The sequence below is a fragment of the Tachypleus tridentatus genome, chromosome 11, assembly GCF_004210375.1.
Source record: "Tachypleus tridentatus isolate NWPU-2018 chromosome 11, ASM421037v1, whole genome shotgun sequence".
In the NCBI taxonomy this organism is placed as follows: domain Eukaryota; kingdom Metazoa; phylum Arthropoda; class Merostomata; order Xiphosura; family Limulidae; genus Tachypleus; species Tachypleus tridentatus.
The window spans coordinates 74,359,413-74,386,848 of NC_134835.1; the positions used below are offsets into that span (position 1 = coordinate 74,359,413).

At 29.2% G+C, this 27,436-nt stretch overlaps 1 protein-coding gene across 10 annotated transcripts in view; it reads right to left on the minus strand.

Moving 5' to 3' along the window:
• The window catches only part of LOC143232474 (phospholipid-transporting ATPase IF-like), a 113,014-nt gene that overhangs the window by 23,970 nt on the left and 61,608 nt on the right, over positions 1-27,436 (minus strand). For all 10 annotated transcript variants that reach the window (XR_013017557.1, XM_076467991.1, XM_076467993.1 and 7 more), the window contains exons 13-21: positions 26,362-26,534; positions 21,703-21,845; positions 20,911-21,014; positions 19,529-19,642; positions 19,282-19,404; positions 18,241-18,389; positions 15,162-15,315; positions 7,484-7,586; positions 523-668 (exon numbers count right to left, since the gene is read on the minus strand). Coding sequence is in view for 9 of the 10 variants with exons in the window: in XM_076467991.1 (XP_076324106.1) it covers positions 523-668; positions 7,484-7,586; positions 15,162-15,315; positions 18,241-18,389; positions 19,282-19,404; positions 19,529-19,642; positions 20,911-21,014; positions 21,703-21,845; positions 26,362-26,534 (1,209 nt within the window). In the remaining variant the exon portion in view is untranslated. The remainder of the gene's footprint in view (positions 1-522; positions 669-7,483; positions 7,587-15,161; positions 15,316-18,240; positions 18,390-19,281; positions 19,405-19,528; positions 19,643-20,910; positions 21,015-21,702; positions 21,846-26,361; positions 26,535-27,436) is intronic.

Sequence of the window (27,436 nt, forward strand, 5' to 3'; positions counted from 1 at the left end):
TATTAACTCTTCACATAATATTGATTTCGTTTTTATGTTGAGTTTTGTGCAACGCTATTTTAGGGCTGTCTGTGCAAGCCATTTTTAATTTTGAAGTGATAATATAAAGGAATGATAGTTAGTAAACACCACTACTGCCAACTCTGGGGCTTCTCTTTAATAATGAATAGTGGGATTGTCACATTATATCCCTTGGCTGAAAGAGCAAGCATGTTTGGTGATAAGTTTTGAACCTGTGACACACAAATCTGTGTAGCAAATCTAGCATCCTAACCACTAAATTACGTCAGGTAAATGTGATGTTATCACCAATTGAAAGTTCTAACAAATGAATTTTTAAGAATATGTACTTTACTATTTCAAATTTAGTATTTACTTTAGAACTGATACACATAGTATTTCTCTTCAGATAATTTTCTATTTAGTGATTTCAACCCCATTACATTCAGAGATAAGATAAACACAAAGTTATTATTTAGAAAATATTCAGCAGAGGACAAAGAAAGTAATACAACCACCTACCTTGTAAAAGAAATACTGTACTAACGTTGAAACACGAATGTAGTAATAATGGCCATGAACAAGTAGTATGCGTTGCAAGAAGCGAAAACGAGCAAAAGCAAAATCACTACATCGTACAGCCTGTCTACCTTCTTTACCCATAATACCTGCAATTAGACAGAAGTTCAGTTATATGAGAGTTAGCACAGTATTTTATCCTTAAGACTGGTTTAAGAGTAATGCATGGTAATTTAAACACCTGGTCCTTCTTATAAAAACAATATATTTAATTACTTGGTCAATTTATTAAACAATCTAGATTGAAACATGTAATTTGTATAAGTTTCTGATGTGTAAAGAATTATTTGCAAATGGTAGTGTGTATCTTAAAATGTAATATCACTTAAATTATGAAAAATATAGATGTGCAGGAGAGTATACACTGGTCTAAAAACCCTCAAGATGTATTCCATTTTATCAGTCTTAGCTGAGTCAAGACTCGAAATTTTGTTAATTTGAAACACTACTGAAATGGCAATTTTTCAACAAAAAAACACAAACCATTCCTTTGTAAGGTTAATTTTAACAAGTCTAAGTATGCACAGGCACCATCAATTAATGATATAAGCAATGGTTTAAATAGTTCAGACATATATGATCTGTGTATCCTAAATGGAATACAAATCCAGATTTTAATTTTTTCATACAGGGACTGGCTTGTTGCCCTCCCTAAACTATCAAAGACCACTAAAATGCAAGTACAAAAGAAAACCATCATGATTTATATATGAATATTCTGTCAGTTTTTTGTCATCCCACAGATCAAAAAGGCAGTAGTTGGCAGACCAGCGGTTGAGAAACACTGCACCAGACAATCTAGTTACTCCAGTAACTTAATTACAGGAATCACATTTATTGGAAGAATGGATAAATTTTTTTTTTTCCTTTCACACTCAAAAACTAATAGTATCATTAGATGCTTGTTTCATTATGACAGGGAACTGCTCCTTTGTGTTTGTGAGGCACTGCACAATATTCTAATGAACTGCTTGATTGACCATGATTACTATTATTATAAGCAACATGTTCTACTGACCTAATGGTGCTGACCTTGGTCAACAAGGGACAATATAAAATTTAAACATAACACCTAACTACAAAAGCCAGTTATAACAATCAGATAAGAAATTTAACACAATTCCAAAGCATGATTATCAACGAGTTTAACAAATAATAAAAATGATTGCAGATTGGCACCAACATGGAAAGATGTCAAATAAGTATGTTTAAAACATAGACCAATATATATTTTACATACGTTTCTGTAGTTCTTCATTTAAATGTTATTATGTTTAACAACCTGTACAACTATATGTATATGTGTCACATACATAGTTTTAATAACCAACTAATTAATAAATATTAAAAGCTAGTGTGAGTATTTGGTGAAGTGACTGAATACAGAAACAATTTGAACACGTTATTAATTTCAGGAAAGGGTTAAAGTTTTAGACACAATACTACAAAAAACAAGTCAGTTACAACTAAATGAAATGTTAGAAGAACTCACAAAGCTATAGAAAAGGTGAAGTTAAACTGCTTTATATAATCTAAACATTATCAATATCAACAGTGTAGGCTTATTTCAGAATAAACCTACTAGTGTTTACAATCAAGGCTAAATAAAGTACACCTTATCATTACTGTATGGATTTGAATAACTCACCTTTTTTAAATTACCAAAAAAAGGCACTTTTGTAAACTGTTTTGCATTCAGAAAAAACTCCAGGAAAAGAAGTGTGGTACATTTGATCTAATAAACAACCATGATTCATTCATCAAACAAATCTATGATTAATCTGCCAATATGCAGATATTACATACCTTTCTCTCCAATAATTTATTTCTTAACAACAAAATATTCAAGATGTTCTCAAGTTCTAATATGGAATTTGCTAAATCTAGTTAAAATCAAGTCTGAATAAAATGTTATGTTTTGTAGCTTGACTATTTGAAGAATTCACTCATTGTATGAGAGAAATAGTAGTGACCTATTTTATCAGTGGTGAACTACAAAGACAACGTGCCATGTGAAAGCAGATTTGACACTTTCTTTTAAAGATTCTTTATGATTATTCAAAGGAGCAGTTTAATTACCTGAAACAGTACTTTTGAAAATCTTGTGACCTTGTTCAATTTCTTTAGTCCACCTACTGATCATGGCATTTAATTATAATTTTAGTTCAAAATAAAACAGTTATAACTTGTTTTAATTCTACACAGTTTTCCTCATTTTCACCTTCTTACTGTAAAAACAAGTCTTACTGCAACTGGTAACACAGACCTGCAAATCTAAACTCCATAAGAGTTGTTTTGGTTTTAACAATGGATTTTCCATAATTCACACACAGATTTTGAAAATAATTTTTTTTCTATGACATAAGGAGTTTTTACAAACTGTGAAAAAAGAAAATTCTTACTTACATTAAATTATTATTTCATTTAACACAATGAACATTTTCTCTTACTATTATTATGTTTGTTAACATAAATACAAACAAACTGAAGACAAGGGAAGAACATTAATGTCAAATGAACACGAGTCCTTGTTTATCCTAATTTTTTTGTGAAATCCATGTCTTTTGATTTCAAAACTACATGTTTTGGTCTTTCTTTTACGTACTTCATTATGAGGTTTTGTGAAAAATATGCATGTCATGGAGAAAAAAAAGAGAGAACATTTTCAGATTCAGTGTACACAAAGTGCTGTAAAACATCTACAGATTTCAAGACAATAAAACTATTATTGGTCTGTGTAACCAGTTATTCATATTCAGACATGCTTCACAAAATAGTTTTTTAATTTTACACCTCATTTTGTCTGACTCATTTTTATGTCCAACAAATAGTTGCACTGTCATTCTGCAAGCCAGATCAATTAATCTTTTGCTTTTATGAAGATTTAGTGACTGTGAGAAATTAGTATTACTCCTAAGTTATTACAAATAAAAAAATATTAAATTATAAAGCCTAATATGTAATATCTGTTCTCTTATGCACTCACTACTAACACTTATTATAAATAACGTTCAACAGTTTCATTCATATATTTGCTACTTAATACTTTTTGTCCAAAATTAAATTCTCTATGAATGCTAATGGTACAAAATAAATGTGAAATAATTTTTAATTATTAATATGCCTCCTTTATTATCACATCTTCAAAAATGTTATCCTTTGTAACAATTTAGTATCAGAAAGTTATACAAAAAAAAAAGAAAGATGTACACAACCGTTCAAATTAGTGCTTCCTTTTATTGCTCATTAGGATATAATATAAGCATGCAAACATAAACAATTTGTTCACAGTAATCAGTAGTACACTGAATGGGAAAAAGAGAATCTATCATTGAATGCCAGTCTCACTCATATGCATCCTGAGATAGAAGAATACAGGTTAGTGGTGAAGAAGTTTATTCCTGTAGCAAAAGTTAATGTACTGCAATTAACAGTAGCATGAAGGTTATGGATAATACAAAACCAATGTATGAGGTTTATATTGAAGAAACCACAAATAACTTTATTCATGCACAGTGTTATGCTGGAGCCACTGATAAAAAAACATGTCTATATGTTTTTATTGTCGTGCAAAAATCCTTCCTTTGATTTCAAAAGTGGATATAAACTTCACAGATTAGGCTAAATGCAAAATCAGCTGATAAAGTTTTAGAATAAAACTATCTATGTCACTGTTAGGATCTGTTCTATTCATCAATATCATGCTGTTTTAAACAACAGCATTTAAATGGCTAACATGTTATGCATTCATGGCATTTGAAAATGTATTTCACATTCTACACCCATAAAATTCCTTATACTTAACCCTTTCCAAACCATAGGAGTGTCATTAATATTTCTTGATCTTTTCATTCTCACAGAGAACATATCTGGCCCGAACAAAAACATACAAACAACTACATAAATCATATCTAGGTTTAGCTTAAAAAAATCATAACATTTCATATAGTTTTTCTATAATTTTTGATCAAAAATTTTGTTAAGAAACTTTTTCAAAAAATACATTAAACATACTTCCCTTTCTGTTTCAAATTCTTTTTTCTTTATATGGTTAATCAGAAAGTTACATTTTATATATCTAGCCAATTTCAATTTGACTGATTTTCATTAACACTGGTCTTAGTTGAATCAGCCAAGTTTGTGACTTTCATAGGAGCTTCAGAGTTTCCATACTATAATTTGTAATGTATTTTGTGCACTTTCATGAAATTTCACAAGTTTTCAAGTAATCATTAAGAGCCATTTGTCCACAAAAAAACAGCAACACATGAAATGAGAGTGTTGACTGCTTTGAGTGCAAAGCAATTTTCATGTTAAGATTATAAATACTTGTTGACTGCTTTGAGTGCAAAGTGATTTTTCATGTTAAGAATAAAAATACTTTTGTCCATCTGAAAAAATCAAATTTTATTTGCCTAATCTTTAAAACCTTCTAAATAAATTTTAACCATCTTTTACTCTTCACTAAACCATTATATTTTATTTACTATTTTCTATACCCTAACTCTATATGAGGTTGGATAATATGACCAACATTCTAACCACTAAAAAAATTTTTAATTACCCCTTTCTAGAATAACTTCAACTTTTAACATAAATCTACATCTGTTTATCCTAAATAACTTTAAATTCACAACAGTATACATCTGCTTATACTTATTGGTTTATTATCTTTTCAAACATTAACTAATATTCATGCCATATAAGTTGTAAATCACTTGACAAACTTATATCTCACATTACCCTATCAGATTACATAACACAGGTTACTCATGAGTATATCTCAAGAATAATTATCATTACTATTCTTACTTAACCTAATCTAACTTAAAAAGTTTTCTATTTTTAACATCTTAGTTACTTTTATAATAATAAATAAATAAATAATACACATGAAAAAGTACTTATCTTGGTCTTTTTTTGTTCTACTGCATTAAATATCTTTTTATTTAATTAAATAAAGCACCAAAGAACACTGAACAATAACAGGCAAAAAGCAGACAATGCTTTATAATAATGTCACTAACATGTTTGATAAAATTAAAGAGTTGGGTTGTAATATGAACTTGAGAATTCATATAGTACACTCACACACTTACTATTTCCCTAAAAATCTCAGTGCCATCAATGAAAAACAAGGGGAGATCTGCATACTGAATTATGGAAAATCTATTATCAAATTCAATACAACTTTTATAAAGTTTAAATTTGCAAGCCTGTTTTATTACCAATTGTGATTATTCCAATGATCCAAATAATCAAAATATTGCTATTTTCTTTGTTGTTAAACACAAAGCTAAGAAATATCCTATCTTTATCCTGCTCAATGTTAGTTCTACAATTTTCTTTTGTACTTCATGGTTTTACAGCTCTGGCGAATTTGGTGTGTGTTGCGTGCATGATTTTAGGGGTTCAATCTGTCTTTGTTACGGTAAGTACCACAGCTATCTGCAATTGCCACGCATTCTGAGTTGCTGACCAGAGAGAAGGCAAATAACTGCAGCACTTTAATCAAACTTTATTTTTTTTTTGCTTGCACATACCATAATTTGAAAAAAAACACCAATTTAATTAATAAATCAAAAATGTAACACTTAATAGGATGGTCAATCAATTAATAATTAGCATATTCTAGTGACTGTCCAGCTGTATTTAGTTTTTTTGTTGTTGTTTTTAGGCAACATGCTGTGAAATCATAAAAGGATGTTAACATGTAGGCTGTACTAATAAAATCTGTGATATGGGAAGAAAATCATGTAAGAAACAAAATAATGATAATTATTTTCTCAAGAAAAGATCACAAATATTTAGTTTGAGATTACTTATCAAATGAACCAATAATAAATGACAGTAATATACTTATCTGTCTGTTCACATAAAACATACAGCCATGTTGTTAATTTATTAAAGGAAGACAAAAACAATTATCAGAAACTGCAGACTATTCTTTCCCATCTTTAAGGAATTAGTTCTTCAGGAGCAGGTGTTACAAGTCACATTCAGAAGTGAATAACATGAAAATTTTTTTTAGTACTAAATGAGGGTATGTATGATTCACATGATTATCCTATAAAGGATTTTAACATGAGATAATGGCATCAGTGTTGTTTGATATATTTACAAAAATATTAAAGCCATGTTTCAGTCTAAAGCAGAATATAAACAACTCTTGAGAAAAATACTAATGAGTTGAAGCCTATAAATGTTACTGATTAAGGGTTGAGAACAACTTCTAGAATGAAGAATCACCAAAAAAGTTTATAGAGATAGAAATTAATGTAATAGAGCCAACTAACATTTTCTGAAGTGTATAACCAAACAAAACTATGTTAGGGATTGCAAGCAGCACTAGAAGATAACCAAACTGAATAAGTACCTGTGGTTAGCAACAATGCAAAATCTGTGATTACAAATAATAACAATAAAGTGACTCAAAAAGAGAAGTTTAATGAACCAGTTTTGAAGACTACTTGAACACAAACAGAAAATGCAGAATAAGAGTGAAAAAATAAAAAAAAGAGATACATGACAATTATTGGAAATTCATGTTTTACAAAAAACACCTATTATAGATGACAAACAACTCTACAGATAAAGCTAGGAAAGTGACATACGAAGTAAAGTATACCTAAACATGGTAATATACTTGTTTCTTATCAGAAACTTATTTTGGGCTATTAAAAATATAGGTGATTTATATTACTAGCAGTTTCACAACCAGTGTGAAAATATATTAAAGCCTCTTTCAGATGGTTTTGTCAATATAATGGAATCAAAGTAATAAAAGATTACAAACTGTCTGTCTTACACAAATAATGTATTATAGCAGTTTCCATTATCTCTACAGATATTACTTATGAAAAGTATGACTGAAGGAGTAAACAATGATGAAAACAAATATTACCAAGACCAACATGAGCTTCTTGAATCATGCTAACATCATTAGCCCCATCTCCAATTGCAGCCGTAATTGGTGCTTCAGGTTCTAACTTGATAAACTTCACAATCTGTGACAAAAGACCATATACATATACAAAACATGAAATACTTAATATTTTTAATATTGTTTTTTGTCTACAGCTGGGCTTTAGAACCAAAATATTCAGATAACATATCAAGCTAATGAGCTTTGGCTAACGAAAAACTAATAGGCCTCATAATTAGTTAAATAAATTCTAAGGCAATGTATCAACTTGTCACCAATACTAAAATTTTTTCTCTAATGTTGTATATCAGATTATTTATCACCAATATATTTTATCCAAAACTGATTAACACTGTGTTTAACAAAGAAACACTATAATGTGTTTAGATATTACTTATATTATCTTAGTTTGTAGTATATTCCTTTCAGCCATAAATTTATAATTTTACAGGGAGCAGATAAACAAGGGGCTTAATAGTAAAAGGCACCCAGAAACCAATGGAGTCTATGTTCTCTGGAGTATGCTATTTTGAGAATCACATTATTTACTTCTAAGTTGATCAATAAACACTAAATTTTAAAAGGGGTGACTACAGCTCAAGGTTGTTCATAATGCTGTACTGGTTGTCAAAAAAATAACAAAGATTCTCATGAGAAAAGTGGGAAAATCCACAAATTAATCATAACATAAAAATGATAATGCAAACAAAAGTTTATTAAAGTTTTGATCAGTATGAGACAAAATAACATTAAATAAAATAAAGCTAATTTTGCCTCTCTTCAGGTCAATACAAACTACGAGTATGAAAAACAATATGATCCGACAGCACTGTGTGTGCGTGCGTGCGCAAGCAAGTGCACTGTTTAGGTAATGTGTATGTTTTACAGTATAGTAGTATGTGGGAGAATTTTGTTTACTGACAAGGTAGTATACATACTTCTCATGTCATAATATTTAGACGGATATTATAAAATATTTATACTTTCATTTATTAGATCATTTCAGTAGAATATGATAATTTCATGAAATATTGAGAAAATACTGGTACAAATCAGTTCTATTACGATAAACTACTGACCAATCATTTATAAACTGAGTCTTCAATAAAGCAGATAATCAATATTAATTAAAGAGATATGTGCATAATGCTCTGGCTACACTTTTTTGTATGACTGAAATTTGTTAGTGCCACTATTTTGCCTTCCTATGTATAACATAATTTATGGAACTGAAAATAATTTAGATACTTGTAACATCTACACATTTGTAATAAACTTTTGCAACAAAAATTCTTTAATTAACCTTATAATTACAGGCACCACTGTACTGTGCATGTCAAAAGATTTTACTTTGTTATATTCATGACTTAGTTAAGCAATCTTAATATCAATTTATACCAATAAAATGAACATTAAATTTACATTAGAATTTATAAGTTTCATATTATCTAAGTTTTAATTCATTTATTTAAAAAGAAACCTAAATTAAAAATTTGATGATGTACAATTTCACAAAGTTTCAGATTTTGCAAGTTGAAAATGCATTGAATATACTAGAAATTCTATATATATAGAAAGAATCTGAGTTCATTGCTCTGTTTATAAATTATTCTTTCAAGCTCCTAAGGGAACGAAAAGGGAAGAAAACAGAAATATATTTCTTGGGAGTCTTGACTGATGCCATGCCTACTTTAAAATGCAGAGTTACGATTTCTCAGCTCATCTTGAGCTATATAATTTTGTAACCAACAAAAAGACTACATTTTGTAATACTACCTCCTAGCAGTTGGTTTAAAATTGTTGCAGAGAATTTCATACAGAACTCATCAAATGCCTTTTCCATTGATTTTGCTTTTCTCTAGAGTTGTTTCTTACCTAAAAATGTTAGACAGATAAGTAAACCTTATTTAACTTTTATACTTTAGTTGATTATATATTAGTTATGTTTTAAAATGCATATTAGAAAGGATTAAAAATTTTTAACATTGCCAAACCTCTCCAAGTTATCAGACTTAGTGTAGTTAGCAAATGTCCTAACACACTGACAATGGTGATGACACCACAAAAACACCAGTTGATGTGTGTTGTGATACTTGAGGAAAGAAAAAGAAATTAAAGCATTAAAAATTAACTTTTTATGAAAAAAAAGTAAAAATTACAATGAAGAAAAAAATCCAGATTATTCTATGAAAAATTAACAGGTATGTACAATATTTTCTGTTTTTAATTTTAAACATTTCATTGTATGATATGTTGATGAGAATAATCAATATTCAGAGTTTGAGTGCAAATAACTAAAATAAAAAATGAATTTATTAAAACAATTAAAATACCATCATTCTTTGTGTACAAAATACTTGTAATTATTCACAAGAGATGGTTAAATTTTGTTAAGAATTACAGGTATTTTGTACACAAAGAGTGATGGTATTTTAATTGTTTTTAATGAATTCATTATTTTTTTTATTTTAGGTATTTGCATTCAAACTTTTAATATTGAGTATTCTCATCAACAATGTCATACAATGAAATGTTTAAAATTAAAAACAGAAAAAAAATGTACTTACCAGAGTTACTATAAGTATTGCTGTACAGTTTCACCAGTTGAAAAAGCTAAAGCAATTAACTTTAGTACCATGGTCTTCATATCAAAAAGTTTCTCATTATCATGATTTAAGTGAATCATTGGTTAAGAGACAGTAACAAAAACACACTGCTTAAGTTGTGACTACATATTTTGTAACAATACGTTCAATATTAGCATTTCAAACAAAATGTTTACTGTAATTAATATTTATCTTAAGGAATTATACTGTGGCACTAAACATGCTGTACTTGTAGCTGCAAAAAATGAGTTACAGTATTTAAACGAGACTTTGGAATATACGAGATGCAGGATTCTCTAGTTAAAACAAGTATTCAAACTTCATATACCAACATTTTAACTCTTCAAGGGATAATATTTTTAAAGATATTTTTATACATCCCAGATAAATTACATAATATGGAAATTTAAATGGCATATTGGAAAAACAAGGCTACTGGATAAAAATATTAGTTACAATTTACTTCTATGGAATTAACAGACCAAGTTAAAATCAAGGAAACATTTCTTAAAGTTGCCGATTTGTAAATAATTTATATGTTTCTCAATCATTTATATAGTAGCCACGTAGTCATAGGTACAAACACAGAACAAACAAGGATAAACAACAGGATGCTTTAAATGAAAACCACTATAAGTTTATCATATAAAAAGTCTCAGGTTTGTATGTTACCTTACAAGAGTTATTTATTAATAACTTTACCTTTGCTAATCTTTCGCAATAGACTCGATATAACTTTTGATACAGCATGTGTATCTTCACAAAATTTGGTAGATTTTAGTAAAGATTACAAATTATTGTACATAAAAAATCAGATTTAATTAAATATTTTTACTAAAGATTTGTTTGTGAAAACAGTCTGGTTTGTTACTACTCTGAGTGTAAAGTGATTTCATGCTGATTTAAAAACTATTATTTATGCAAAAAATCTCAAAAATATTATTTGTGTAAACTCTAAAACCTCCTAAATACATTTCAAATGTTTGTAATACTTCATATTATGTTATTTTTTATACTCTAACTATGTAGAGTCTGCCACTTAACCAACATTGGAACCATCATAAAAACATTAGGAAATAAATATAAATTATGCTCTTTTTGTGCTAGAATGACTACATATTATAAGAAGAAAATAAAAATATTTAGTCTAAGTAACTGAAGTCTCATAATGCTATATATGAACATGTACATATTTATTAATTTCTTATTATATTGACCTTCCAGTTATGCCAAGCTAACATTACATAGCTTACACTGATGTATAGCACATGAACTATAGGTATATTACCTATCCAGTAATATAAAACTGATCATTAGTCACCCCTGTCTTTTAGTGGACTAGTATTTTGTAATATACAGTCAAATTTAAATTATTATACCTTATACATATGTATATAGATTACTGATATTTAGGAATAAATTATTAAAACTTATTTTTTGTAAAATATTGAACAGTTCATTCAAGAAATAAAGCAAATATTTATCTCTTCCCACTACAACCTTTGCACTCAATTGCTGATTTGTATGAGGAGAAAGTTATTTTTTTAAGGTTTTATACATAGAGTTGAATACCTATAAAATTGTAAATAACTACAATGATAACACAAAATTTCATTATAATTTATTAAGCTTACTGACTAAGATTTATTTAGATTTTATAAAACATGAAACTTTGAACAGACTAAAGACACAACCTACCTCACTGAAATATTGGATCAAAAAAACATGGAAGCTTTTTCAAAGAATAAAATGACATAGAAAACCACCTAGGGACCTTCTAAGCTGTTGATTGATTATTCACATGTCATATATTGAAGTAACTGTATATAAGGGACTGTTTCAAAAAAAATGGAAAGAGTTGAATGAGGCCACTATGTTTTATCCTGTACATAAACCATATCTCAGTAAAATAAAAAGATGAGGTTATTATTTTATATACTAGCTTGTCAATATTAGTAATTTGGGTTCCTAATTTGTACGAAATTATAAAATTACTACTTTGACATCACAAACATCTAATTTTAAACATTGCTGCATTCAACATACCATGTGACTCACTAAAATCTATATTTAGATGTTTTTTTAATATTTACTTTTCAATTAAGAAATTAACTCATATGTAATATTAAAGTTTAAATTGTAATTTACAATTTGATTCCAAATTTATTGATAAGTTTATAAAATAGTAGTTCTACACAATTCTGAATGCAAGCCAACAAATGTGATGACATAGCCTTTGACCTCTGCTTCTTAAATCAAACACATAAAGTCAGAGATGAGTAATGTAAGCTAGCTATTATACATCATCATATAAACTTACAACAACAGTCAATGAATGAAAGGATAAGGTTTACCATTCCATTTATTGACAGTATAGAAGTAATAAAACTAGATATAGTGATAAGAGACACTTTTATTAAACACTTAGTATCCAAAACTTTAGAAATCAAATACTCATCTATAAACTTCTCTTGCAACATGGACATTGGCAGAAACATCTTTAATTATAATAGTGTTACAGAATCACATAAGTGTTACACAACATTTTAACCTCTAAATTCAAGTGAAGTTTCACCCCCTAAAATCTATCCTCCAAGTTACCACATGGCTAACTGGTAATGATTAATAATGATTAACAATTACTAAGTTTCAGGAATATTCAAAACTTCATGAAAATGCACCAAACAAATAATCAATAAATCACTTAGTAAATTGTTATGTAAATGGAGTAAAAAAGATAAATTAAAAGTAATCCTAGTTAGAAACTAGATAAATAAAGTTAAAGAAATATTTAATAAATGCAAAATATACCACAGTGAACCATGCTTTTTCAATTAACATATAAAGTATGTTATCACTCACACCAATAAAGTAGCTAATAACTTTATTTTCATTTGTAAATAAGTTTCATATTCCAAGTTCATGTGTAAAATTACGATTTCATTTGTAAATGCTAAAAATCTTTAAGTAACAAAGCATAGAAACATTAAAATTAAGAAAGACAGTATTATAAGTAAACATATTACAGTTTTTTCATACTTTGAGGTACATTAAGATAAAACAAACAACATGATAGTAAGTTATTTTGGGTTTTCAAATTACATAAAACATCGTCAAAATACAGGTTTATTTCTCAGGCTAAAATAAGCTGTGAGTAAGGATTTGCCAAATATGACAGGTAATGGTTTGAAATACATTACAGGACATTAAAAACATGTATACTATAAATTAAAGAACCAGTATTAAAATGTTTATTATCATTGTTAATTTCATTGATTTTAAATTAAAATATAAAAGCATTGAAACAATAACAATAAAAACACTAGTCTTTCTATCCATAAAATTTAAAAGTCTTTCATCTACAATTTGAAGGTTCTTCAATAATTTGGGCATTATTACTTTGCATTAATAAACAGAACTTTTTGACAAGGTTACTCCCAAAATTTACTGCTGTTCTGCATTAAATGATTTCTTGCAGGCCATGCATGTTTTACTTGATTATACATTTGTGTAATTTGGTCAGCATGTCTTCTACCAGATAAAAGGAATTCCAATAAAAAGTAACTTCAAGTTGCAGATTTGTATTTATACAGACAAAAACTTTCAAGATGGTATAATGTGGATTTTTCATTTACCCCAAAATTTCAGGCCTATATACAAGTTAATTAATCAATGTGAACTGACAGTGTTTAATCAATATTTTTCAGTACCCACCTAGTTACAATGAAATACCCCCATCTTAATGAAATGAATTAACAAATGAAATTTGGTTATTCTACTTTACCATTACTTGGCTCCCTATAAATAAAGTAACCAAACAACTGCAAAACATCAGTACTTGTAAAATCTCAACAATGCTATCATCACAGTTGTTATAAGCATCAAATTCAAGAATAGAAGAATCACAACCTTTTGATGTCAAAGTGAGTTGCATCAATGATGCAATGCAATTAATATTAAATTAAAATGACCTTCTACATGTAACAGGAGTTAGATTTTCTACACAGACGGTTTGATAATGACTTCATGTGGCCTATATACTAAAAATCTTAACCTAGTACTCTAGATACATTTGATAAGTGTAAGGGATCATGTCAAATAAAAGTAGATCAATGATTGGACATCCATGCAAAAATATATACTAGAATCTGAAAAGAATGCAGCAAACATTTTTGCCTGCAATATGTTGCAAAAAAAAAAGATGGTTGTGGAATAAGATCTGTTATAGTGTGAGCTGAAACCAGTACAGAGGGAAGGATAAACATCAATGTCATTTAGAAATAACACCCTTACTACATTTAGGTAATCAGACAAGAACAAAAAAACAACAAAAAACTTGGTAGTGACATTTTGGCATAATCACTTCAAACTTTATTTTCATTGATAATAAAGTCTTCCCACCTTTAGCAAGATCATACTGAATAGGAAGTAATCAAGAGGATAGATTGACCAATGACATCTCCTGACCTGCACTATAATGAGCATGATTGGGAGATGCTACAGGGGATGTGTGCAGCTCATTATGTACAATCTAGTGCAGGACAGGACTCAAAAACAATTGCATCCAAAAATGGGCTCAGCTGCCACAATAACATTTATGGCATCTGATTAGTCAAATGCATAACCTGCCAAAAGTGTCATTGAATTTTGTATTGAATGGTACTCACCAAGTGCAAATGCACAGCTACTCTAGAGATCTTTCTCATGATTTTAAACTTCCATTAGGTGTCTAATTAATTAATTATTAATCTTTTTTTTAGTTATGCACAATTTTCCAAATAACCAGTATGAAAATCCTTTTTGTCAGAAATCTTAATCCATAGTAAAAATTAAATTAATATATACAGCATACATCATTAATCAAAAGAATACAAAAGTATTTTTGCCTTCAATGTGCACTATACAACAAACAATAATAAAAGAACAAGAAACTACCTCAGTTTTTGTATGTAAAACGTTTATACACAAAGCACACATTGGTAAATAAAGTGTAAGTAATCATTATATAGATACAACTAGCTTTAACATGTTAATAAAACAGTAGGTTTTACCTCAGCTTTCTGTAAGGGTGACATGCGACAACATAACACTGCAGTGCACTGTCGACATATTTCATAAAAGATATCAATGTGATGGTGGAGAGCAAAAGCCAGTGAATGTCCATCTACAACTAAGGCATAACTGCTCATTGGTTCTCTTTCTATTCTAAAAACATACAGCACAAATAAACATTGAACACATAATTAATTATTATCAAAGAAGTAATGTTAAAAAAAAAAACCCTACATGGTCACAGTTAATAAAGCCAAATTAAACACTTTTTCAGCTACTATAAAACTGGTTTTTCTAAAGCATGTTCTAGAAGTTATTATAATATGCAAGATTTTGCTGCCAAAACTTTAACCTACAAAGACTAATACTTGGCTTACATATACTTAGTTTTCTGTGAAAGTTATTTCTACACTTACTTTCACTCTTAGTAAAATTTATAAAGCAATTGAAGCACATATAATTTTGCAAGAACAAAAAAACGGAAAAGTAACAGTAAATAAAAAAAACATCAACATTTCATACATTTCTTAATATTTTATTTCACAAGTTCAGCAGCAAATATTAATCACAACTTTTTAAAATCTGTTATATTTTGTGTTTGCTTTTCAATAACAACTAAAATCAATTCACATATCTTAACCAAGAAAAAAAAGAAAAATTAAGCAGAAATTTGTCCAAACATATAAACTCTAGAATCTTCAAGTTGTTAATTAATTTGATATTATCTTGTACCATAGTTTGTTTTATTTTGGGAGATATGTTAAACTGAGATGAAAAAATAATTTAGAGTATATATTTATTAATCTTGTTAGCCAAGAATAAAAATCAACCTAGTTATCAGTGTAACTGGTTAAATATAATGTTCTTATTGAAGAAACCAACAGAAAAATAACTTAAAAGTTCCTTTCTTACACAATAGCTCTTCATCAAACACTGTTGCAAGTTCATAAAATACACATTAATTCATTAACCAAATTAAACAATGAATTTCACAACAGCCCATGCAAATCATATCAAGAAGTACAGAATGAGAGATTAAGAAAAACATGCATATTATAAAAACTCAAAAGCAAAACCAATGACACTTTTTACTTTTAAAAAATAAGTTCATCTCAAAAGACATAAAATGTACAGATTTTGAATGAAGGAACATGCATAATATTTGAAATTTACCCACAAAACCAATTGCATTTTAAATCCAACACTTCTGTCTTGGTCTAGTAAAACCATATGTTTTCTTCCCCTAACATAAAAATAGAGAAAGGATGACAAAACAACCAAAAGCTTCAAGAATGAAACACATTTTCACTTGTATTAAAATACCTTTTTTGGCTCTTGTTTCCATCTTCCCAAAATATACAATTTATCCTAATATAAAAATATAGCTACAGATAAAACATTTTTAAAGCGTGGTAAAACTTAAAATTACTGCAATTTTAAATGTACCACTTAAATAAACCTAAATAAAACCCACTACATGAGACAGCTCTATACTACCGTGTTTTGAAACATGTTTGTAACCATTAACCTGAAAGTCACATTTCACTTATGGTTATCTTCTAAACAATTATTTGACAAAATTCCACATTTGTTTATCCACAAGTAACAAACTGGTGAACTACTTGTACCCTAGTATGTACTCTTGAGAGTACTTGTCAGCTAGTCAGCAATATCACAAACACAGGCCTAATGACATCACTTACTAGATTACTATGTCAAAAATAATTTTGCAATAAAATATAAATTGTTGAAATTATACCATGATAAACATAACATCTTTTTATATCTTGTTTCTTAAAGTTAGCTCTGTATCCCTTTTAGAAATCATGTATAACTTTTTCTAAGATCCCATGTTAATCCATAAGCTAAAATTAAGAAAAGTATATCATAAGACTATAATTTTAAGCTACAGGTTTGAAGTTTTTGTAAAGCAATAGGGCACCTTCAAAGTAATTATTTCAACAAAATAAACAAAAAAGCTGAGGAAGCAACAAAATTATTAAAACCATGATACAGTTAGGTTATTTGAAGGCATACAATCAAGAAAGGTTTGACATATTAACCACGTTTATACATTTAGAATCCATTTATAAGAAAAAAAGGGAGCTCTAAAGGAAATAGACTGAAGGAAGAATAACTCCATCTTTCATGCACGATATGTTGAAACTAGTTGGGGATTAACCTTGTACTTTCGTAGATTCTTCTCAACTTGTGATTATAAAGCTAATGATTTTTACAACAAACACACATATCATATTCACTGGTATAAAGATGTATGTGGTACAATCCGGTCAAAATAATTAACTTTAAATTTTTGTAAGTATTTTTTGTTCTTTGTCACTCAGTTTGTGCTAATAAAGTTGTTAATCTTTGCAACATTTGTAGATAGCACAACACACTACATGACTTCTTTTGCAATGTTTGTTTGTTTGTTGTAGAACACTACAAGGAACCAAACTTTGAATTTTAGTATTGTAAGTCTGTAGATGTACTGCTGTTCCATTGGGGGATCTTATATTCATGACTTCTTTAGCTAAAAGCTTGAAAGTTGTAAAATAAAACAAAATATGCATTGAATTGAATTTTCTACTTTTTGGCACAATTAACTAACACAACTTCACCATTTTTAAAACCATATGAGATAGAAGCAAATAAAAATTATGTGAAAAAACATACATTTTCAGTTTTGTTTTGTAAAGTGAAAATTATTTTACCCAGGCAGGTGGAAAATTTAGTTAATTTTTGAACATTAAAAATTACAATTTGAGGGAGGGGGAACTTAAAGAAGGATTAATAATTTAGATTTTTTATTTACAAATGTTAACAGCATATACATCAACATTAAATTCTAACTTGTAAAATTTCAGTTATAAATCTATTTTGTATGAAATTTATAGGAAGAGAATAAGCGAGATATTTATGAAAATTAATTATGTCACTTGCACTTGTAAAACACAAGATACTGGGCTGAAAGAGGTTAAGCTCTACTTATGATTCAGAGCAAATTTCTTTAAAACTTTCTTGCTTCCATACAATAAAACCAATTCCTCTCTACATCTACCTCTGAAAATAACTTACATATTCTTTATGTTTACTAATTCCCTGAGGCATCCACTACTTGATTCCTGGTGTAAAAGTTTCACTAGTACCATGCCTCTCTGAAAATGTCCTGATGAGTAACTGATGTTAACTGCAGTTTCTCCTTTATCCCCAGTTAGTACCCAAACCTGGTCAAGTGAAGAAGAAAAGATAGAAAAAAAAGTGTATTTATCATATTGTTGGTCAACTTTACAGCTAAGATTTTACCTTAAAGATGATTTTAGTTAAAAAATCAGAAGTACTCACCACAACTGAACTGACTGAAAAACTTTACCATGCTGAAAAAATACAAAGACCAAACTGGGCTTACACTGAAACAAGATGAACCTAAATAAAAGCCATTCACTATGCAAAAAACTAGTATCTGCTAACAATTTAATAAACCTTACTGATTGATAATTAGACTTAGGCAATCATATTGGCTATATACCACAAAAATGACTGATGTCTGATAGCAACAACCTTTAACATTTTCCATTCAGAATTGGTGGATTGGAATGACCTTATAACCTCAGAGTAACCATCAGGATTTCTACAATACTTTTTAATTTGGTACACGTACCTTCACAAAATTTGGCAAACTTTCAGTAAACATTTCTCATTCATGTCTTTTGTATAAAAAAAAAAAAGTATTTCTACTAAAGTCTTGTTCATGAATATATAAACAAAGTACTAATTGTTCCAACTACAAAATAATTTTCATGTTAAGATTAAAAATTCTTTTCATTAAAAAATTTCAAAGTTTCATTTAATTTAACCATAAAAGCAAAATAACAAATATGATCATGTCAGTAATAGTTATACCTTGTAGGTAATGTGAGGAGAGAAATTAGAGTTTTTAAAAACTTGCAATTGTCATGTGTTCTCATAAAATACAAAAGATATAGGGCTGGAAAAGGTTAACAAGTGTAAGAATGTTACAAACACCATAAAGACTGATCAAAACTTTCAGAAAATAGAAATATAAAGCTTGTTTATTACAACTGCATAACATTTAAAAATTGTGAAATTCTACTATACCTTGATACCAGCAGCCCTTAGGGCAGCTAATGTTTCACAAACACCATCCTGTAGTTTATCTTCTACACCAGTAGCTCCTAACAGTGTCAGGTTTCTTTCTATTTCATTTATGACTTTTGACACCTAGAAGTAACAAAAAATTATTTCACTTCAAGAACTATTCCTAGACACTATAACATGATCACAAAAAAAGAAAAGAAAGATAATTTTTCCAAAATTCAGTTCTAACCTTTTTTAACTGACTTACTTTATTTTCCCTATCTGTCATTTCAGTTCGGGCTATTTTAATTTTTTTGTCAAATATTTGGAACTCCTCTTCTGAGAGCTCTCTGTGTGCAATAACCATTGTTCGCAACCCTTCCTAAAATTAAAGAAAACGAACATAGAATGTAAGCCAAATGAATGTTCATGAAATGACTTTAGTTTCCTTTTACACAAATAAATAGAAAAAATACATTTCAATAAACATCTCAATTTCCAAAAAAAAAAAAAAAAAGGGGAAAATCTTACATCTGTTTTCTCCACCTTTACTTAGATCACAAAGTTTTTAGTCTAAAGTCTGAAGAGTATTTTTTTTAAGAAACCATGTTTTCTATGTTTTAATTTATGTATTAGCTCAAGTAAGATGTAAGGTAAAGATCTAGTAAATTCAACCAGAATTTATGTGTGTTTAATGGCAATAAATATATGAGTAAGAATTTTCTTTTTCATAGTGTGAGTGAAGGTGAAGTGTTTACGGATAAATTATTGCATTTGTTCTATTATTAAGACACTTGGTAAGTTACACTCTTGTTTAACAAACCTGGTTAAGTTAGGTATATGTCTTGCATTTAAAACAGAAACATTCTAATTGAGGTTAGGTGTACACTTAGTTATGGAGTTAGTGTTAAAAAGTAGTTTTACAAGCAGGCTTTCAACTTGTATACATATAAATATTGCCTATTGTAGAAACATTCTGGAGACTTACAAAACAAAGGTTTACAAGCTTTTAGCCAAATTTCAATATCAATTACTTCATTAGACAATTGGTCAAAGAAACCATAATTACAGCAGTTACATTTCACGACACATCCATTAAGTTTGACAATGTAGTTCTAGTGGACTTGTATGTCTTTGGTCTGCTTAAGAATGCCCTTGGAAGCTGATGTACATCTACAACAGAATGTCTGTAGAAAGCATTTCATGGTTTAAAACTGGACTTGCTTTCCTTCACAGGAGCTTCTTAAAATGGAAATTGGTTTGTTGAGCAATGATTTATAATTAATGCTGTTATAGTACCTTGGAAACAACTGAAAATGGAAGATGTTTTAAAAGAAAACTTTGAGAAAATATGACACTTTCTTAGCAATTTCTCATTAATATAAAGTGCATATAGCATTATTAGTTAATAATCTTTGATTCCCAGGCAGTGAAAGTGTTTTTTTGGGGGATACCCCTGTTCACCAAATTCTTTGGCATTGGATTTATTGATAACCACACCACAAGTGGGATGAAGAGAAATTCTTTAATATTCAAGCTCCCTAGGTCTTAAATTACAGATCTGTACCATGATACTGATTTAATAATTAATATTCAATTACATATCCATAATTGTAGGACTCAGAATAATGGTTATAATTATAAACTTACCATGGCATAATCATTTATGTGTTGTAAGGTGACATCTACAGGTCCTGAAACACATTTACTAAGTAATGCAGATTCAGCTCCCTTGCAAAGCAAAAGTATTCTCCCTGAAATTTCAAAACTACACTGAAACTTCAAAAACTGATAATTAGTTCTTAAAAATAATACTAGTGAAAAAACAAACACTAAATATTAATAAAATTATTGTTACACCTAAGATAGTGAGGATTTTATTAATAAAAGAGCCAACAATAATATCAGTTATTCACTTTTCAATAGGAAAGGTGTTTTTCTGAAACTTTCCTACCACCAAAAGTAATATAATCTATGATAAGCTACTTATTATGGCATCAACAGCAAAAAATATTAACTGTTAATTGCAATGAATAAGATAAGATTTATATTTGAATACAATATTAATATTTTCTATGGATTTAAACAATAATAATCATAAACATGATATCTTTTAACATTTTGATAAAATAAAAAAACTTTTACCTGTCAACTCAAACCAACTATATTTTACCATTTAAGAATTATAATTTGAAGGTTGTAAAGCTCAACACAAAGCTTGCTATTTAATTTAATACTATGTACTACTTCTATTAAGTGCTGTTTTATATTATGGTAACAATGTTCAGTTGTTTAGATAAAAAAAAAAAGGGGCAGCAAAAAGGAAACTATATACTATATATGTTTAGTTATTTTCTAATAACAATTGTAAGTAATTCCAAACAAACCAGAAAACATATTTAATTTTTTTTTTTTTTCAATTAAAAAACAAAAATATCTTACCATCTTCAGTTTTAACTATCACAGACATGCATTTCCTGTTAGAATCAAACTCCAAGACATGAAGTCTCTTGAGCTTTTTTTTTTTCTTTTGGAATGTCACAACACAGTTATCCTCCACAAAACCATGAAGAATAACACCAAACCTGTTATCACAAAGAATTAAAATCTCAAATAGATGGCTTTAAACTGTGTATTACCAATGTAATAAAGTATGCATTTTTTGTACTATAATGTATTTTAAATATTTACATGGCTACTCTTAAACACTTGCTTTAACAAAAATTATTTGCTTTTAAAAAAAAACAACAACAACCACCTTATCAGTTATTAGTCCAAATTAAATTATAATAAAATAATATTTGTATGTATTTGCAGATGAAACCATAAAAAAATTAAACAATTGGCTCAGTTTTTCATTTAACTAGATAATTAAGATAGGAGAGTTGGCACAAACTAAAATGTCAGTTTGCCCTAAACATGTGATTGTGAAGAATGGTTCATGCTGTATTAATTGTAAAATGACTTCTTAATTTAGAGTAAAATGGCATCGCAAATTTAAAACTTTTAAATAATAACATAGTTTATATCTGACCTCTCACTAACTTCAGTTTTAAGTTGGTATTAAACATACTGCAACTTACCAAAGTATGATAAATATATAAACATCACTCTATTTTCTTCTATAACTATTGCCATTTGATTTAGAATTTTATATGACAAGTGATAGATTTTAGTACTTAAAAAAAGTGTTTGAAAATTATCACTAATTGTGCTGCTGTTCTCCTTCAGTTCCAAATTACAGAAAAAAGAAAGAACAAAATATTTTAAAAGATTAATTATCACAAAAAGTGTCAGGAAAATGTATTAAGTTTCAAAATTTGGATTGAAATATCCACACAGTATAAATCTAAATAAAATACTAAAGTCAGACTTCAGAGAGCAACTCCTGTAGTCAACATATCCATGTCTATAAAAAAGTTCCACGCCTATATAAATATCACATTCACATTTTACAAAACAACTTTCAGTGATCAACACCTATATCTATATGCATACATATACACGTATCCGTTTTCTTCTTGACATTAAATGTTTTTGAAAATGCTGCCATGAAAATAATATATGTTAGCTATGTGATGTGGATATGAAAGGTGTCACACATTGTATATAAGAGGTTAATGCAGCTGGTGTATTTATGTCTCCAGCTGTTGCCTCTCCCTGAATTTTTTGTGTGATGCTAATGTTCTGCAATGCTTTAGGAAGAACACTGTAACCTCAAGACAGATGCAATGGTCCCTGACTTATACAATAACTTTAATTCTCACAAATTCTGCTGTCAATCTTTACTACCAATATGATATTTTCAACAATGTAATTTTGACTTTTTAAAAATGTCCCAGTTAAATGACCATCACTGTGTAGTGTACTGGGAGTGCATCATGAGAATAAATGGTCAAGGGTGACTGAATGAGACCCTGACTTCTGGAGAGAAGTTTATTTTAAAACTACACTACAAGATTCAGTGTGCCAGTCAGCTATTATACTAACTGATAGGAAAGAAAGGTCACATGTTTTAGAAAATCGGTAATTTAAAAGAGTCCCAAGTAAATTTAAGTTGTTTTTTTCTAGAGACAAAATGAAATACTGATGAGAGTGTGAGAGTATGAAATTATAAATATTTTTTTCAATAACAATTATCTTTTGCTTTACAATTCTGATGAACTTTATGTACATCTGTAAAAAAAAAAACATAACTTTCTCTTCACTATGTAACAAATTTTTACTTTTTCTTGTTCCTGGACAGAAAGTGTTATTTCCCAATTGCTTATGCCTAAAGTAAATGGAAAAGACCTATTTTTTTTCTTCAAACTTTGCTTTTGTGACCTGTGTAATAAAATTTTCAAATTTACCCATCTTCCAGATAATTCCAGGTTGATTCAGTGCTGAGTAGCTGATAGCAAATTTTCTTGAACTTACAAAAATTTTCAAGAACTTTCCAGAATGTTGTGGAACTTATGAAAATTTTCAAGAACCTTTAGAAATTTCTAGAACTTTCCGTAGTAATACATATACAGGGGCTCACCACTTTAGTTTAGTTCTAGCTATCTAAGTGAACACATAGATCTGTCTGATTTTATCAGAAATGGCATCAAGAAGCTGCAAGCATTCTCCACAAACATTTTGCTATGTATGTGACCAATTTATCAAGACAAGAGTGAAAAAGTATTCTATGACAGCATCTGCTAAAATGTGTAAAGGCTACAAGGCATATTTCGGCATGCCTGTCAGGGATCAAGACAAACCCTGGGCACCTCATTTTACCTGTGAGTACTGCAAAAAAATTGTAGAAAATAAGATGGACAAATTTTGCTTGCTTGAATAACGAGATTTTATACTATACAAATTTTAGACCTTTTAAAATTTAATATCTTTAGGTGCACCTCAAAGAGGAATACAACAGCATTGAGACCTTGCTAGAAGCCTTGAAGTATGATGAGTATGGCTGGGAGATTATCAGAGACTTCAAAATGGTGTCACTCCTGATGGGTCTCCAAAAACGCTTTACCAAGTTTCTCTATTACCTTTGCCTTTGGGACAGCAGGGACACCGCAGCACACTACAACAAGCCGAGTTCTCTGTGGGGAGGCACAATGTCAAGTGTGAGCCACTAGTGGACCTCCAGAAGGTGTTGTTCCAACCATTGCAAATAAAATTGGGTCTTATGAAACATTTTGTCACAGCTCTTGATAAGGGGTCTGCAGCCTTCAAGTACCTTCAAGACTTCTTCCCTAAGCTGTATGAGGCAAAGATCAAAGCTGGTGTCTTCATTGTACCCCAAATAAAAAAAAATCCTGGAGTGCACAGAATTCTCCAAGAAGCTCAGTAGGAAGGAAAAAAAAGGTTGGGGCAGCTTTGTCGCAGTGGTTTGGGGCTTCTTGGGCAATCACAAGGCCAAAACTTATGTGGAATTCGTGAAGGCTGTGGTGAAGAACTACAGCAAAATGTGCTGCAGGACGTCCTTAAAAGACCATATCCTTGATGCTCATCTTGATAAATTCAAGGAAAACACAGGAGCATACTCAAAACAGTAAGGCGAGTGCTTCCAACAAGATATAATGGACTTTGAACGCTGCTACCAAAGAATGTATAACAAAAACATGATGGGAGACTATTTAGGGGATGATACATGAAAGTGATTTACATTACAGTCACAAATCTTGAAAAATTACTTGCTTCTAAACATTTTTATATAACTTTAGTATAAATACGTATAAATCTTGATTCATATGTTGTTTTATTCAGACCTTATGTAAATGAAAGTGTGCAAATTTGCCTGTTTTTGCACAGAAAATAGATTAATTTCTAAATTTCATTATCTGGGTCACAAAAGCAAAGTTTGAAGGTAATAATGGCCATTTTCTGTACTTTTACAACATAACCAATTAAGAAATAGCACATACTATCCAGGAACAAAATGTGTTACAAAGTGTTATAGATAAAGAAGAAAAAAACCATTTATAGGATTTTGATGTTATGTTCTCTCTCAAACACAACACACACATGAATATATGAATTCTGTTGAGACTGAATAACAAACCATTAACATTTAATACATTCTAATGGGAAAAAATCAACAATGGAAATTTAAGTTTCAACAGCAAAGAAAATGTATTCAGTTCACTTTCCTACCTAAAACCTGAAGTATAATTTCTTTTGTACAGTAGGGTCTGTAATCTTAGACACCAACAGATAACTAGTGTTCACCATAAGTTCCAAGTGTTTTAAAAATTTTTATTCTAGTATAGCTTAACCAAGTAGAACATTCAAACACAATAACAACATATACACCTACAACTAATTAACTATGTGTTCACTGATACCATTACTTCTGGTGCACTAAAAACATGATTTTTATAACATGTGCAATATTTGTTGTTTTATAATATCTTCATTTCTTATCATTGATAATGATTTATATTTTTTTCACTACGTGGAAAAATTGTAGTAACAATGAAACAGTAAGTTTCTCTTATATTTCATACATTGAAAAAATTGTACATTATTTTGTTTATCAGTATGACAAATATGAAGTTTACCTGAACAGACATTTTCAGTTATTGATTTGGTACAGTTGTATCTACTGATAAAATACAACTTTGCAATGTAATGAGTTATAAAACAACATGTTAAATAATTACAATAACAAGATAATCGTGTAAAGCCTGCAGGCCTTCAGAGCATTAAATTTGTAATAATGTGCATAAAAATGATCTTACTTTAAATCATTAATCCTCTATCAAAATACATATGATACATTACATACTGTACTTAATATCATTTGCAAAATATATTTTCATTAGAGTCGACTTTCCCATAATGTAACAGAGTTGTACCCTTAAATGCTGCTCAGATCAATATGCGACTACTGAGAGTCTATATGGATAATAATAACTTACACTTGCATTTTATTAAACAAATAAAAAGTATTAGATTTAACAAAATCACAAGTAACTGGCAGCTTAAACTTAGAAATCATAGGAAATGTTATTTCAGTCACAGTCGCCAATGTTCAAGCACAGTTCTAAAGATTGGATTTAAATCAACAACTTTCTAAGCTGATAAGGATAACAGTAAAATAAGTTATCTAAATAACATTACCTGTAACAGGCTTCTACAAAAGCTTTCTCATCTGGTGATGATGCATGATACTCAGGATTAGCTTCCTCAGAGTTATTGCAAATTTCAGCTGTGAAACCATTACTTAAGTTTTTTACATACACCTGAACTGTGTTACAAACAGTCAAAACAAGAAGAAAATCTTCAATTGGACCCTATAATAAGTAAAAGACATAAAAGATCTGATAAAACAAACTTCTTTACAATGATGAATTAACATAAAGGTTAGATAATAATAAAACTAAAAGTTACAAACAATCCCAAACATTACAGTTTTCTCACATTCTTTCACATTAAATGAATGACCAGAATTCATCTTTAAAGTTTCAGCAAACTCAGTTTGAATTTCTTTGAAGTCAGTTTTAATCTGTTAGTATAAACCTTCCTTAGGTCTGATGAGTTAAAATTTATACCAGTGGATGAAAATATCATCTTAAAACAACTTAGTTACCTTACATGATACACACACACACCATCTGTTGTATAATTGATTGATTGATTGATTTAGTGTTTTATGGCACAAAGCAGCAAGGCTATCTGCGCCAGACATTCGGTAAAAATGTAAAAAAAAAAAAAATAAATAAATGTAGTAATAGACATAAATGGAAGTGAAGGTAAAACAAAAAAGTATAAAACCAATGTTGACACCTAGTCTACAATGTTAAGATAGAAGGCAGAGTATAAGAAGTTGTAAGGTATTTACTCTAGCAAAAAGGTAATGATCATAACCTGCCAGGAAGACTAACAGGTAAGTTCAAGAACCACCGTCAATCACCTGAAGTTGGCCTTTCCAGTCCTGGTTCCGGGTTATGTGTCATAGCAGCTATTATCAAAATGTAAAAGAATAAAAGTTTTAAAAGACACTCCGCAAAATCGTAATAATGAGTAGCCAAATGTCCAGTAAAGAGATAAAAGTCAAGTAAATGGAGTAAAATTTGTAAAAGTAATTGAAGATAAAAGCAAAACGGCAATTAAAACAGAAAATGGCGTAAAAACCAATGTTGACATCCAGTCAACAAAGTTGTAAAGAACTACCTGTAGCAGAATGGTAATGATC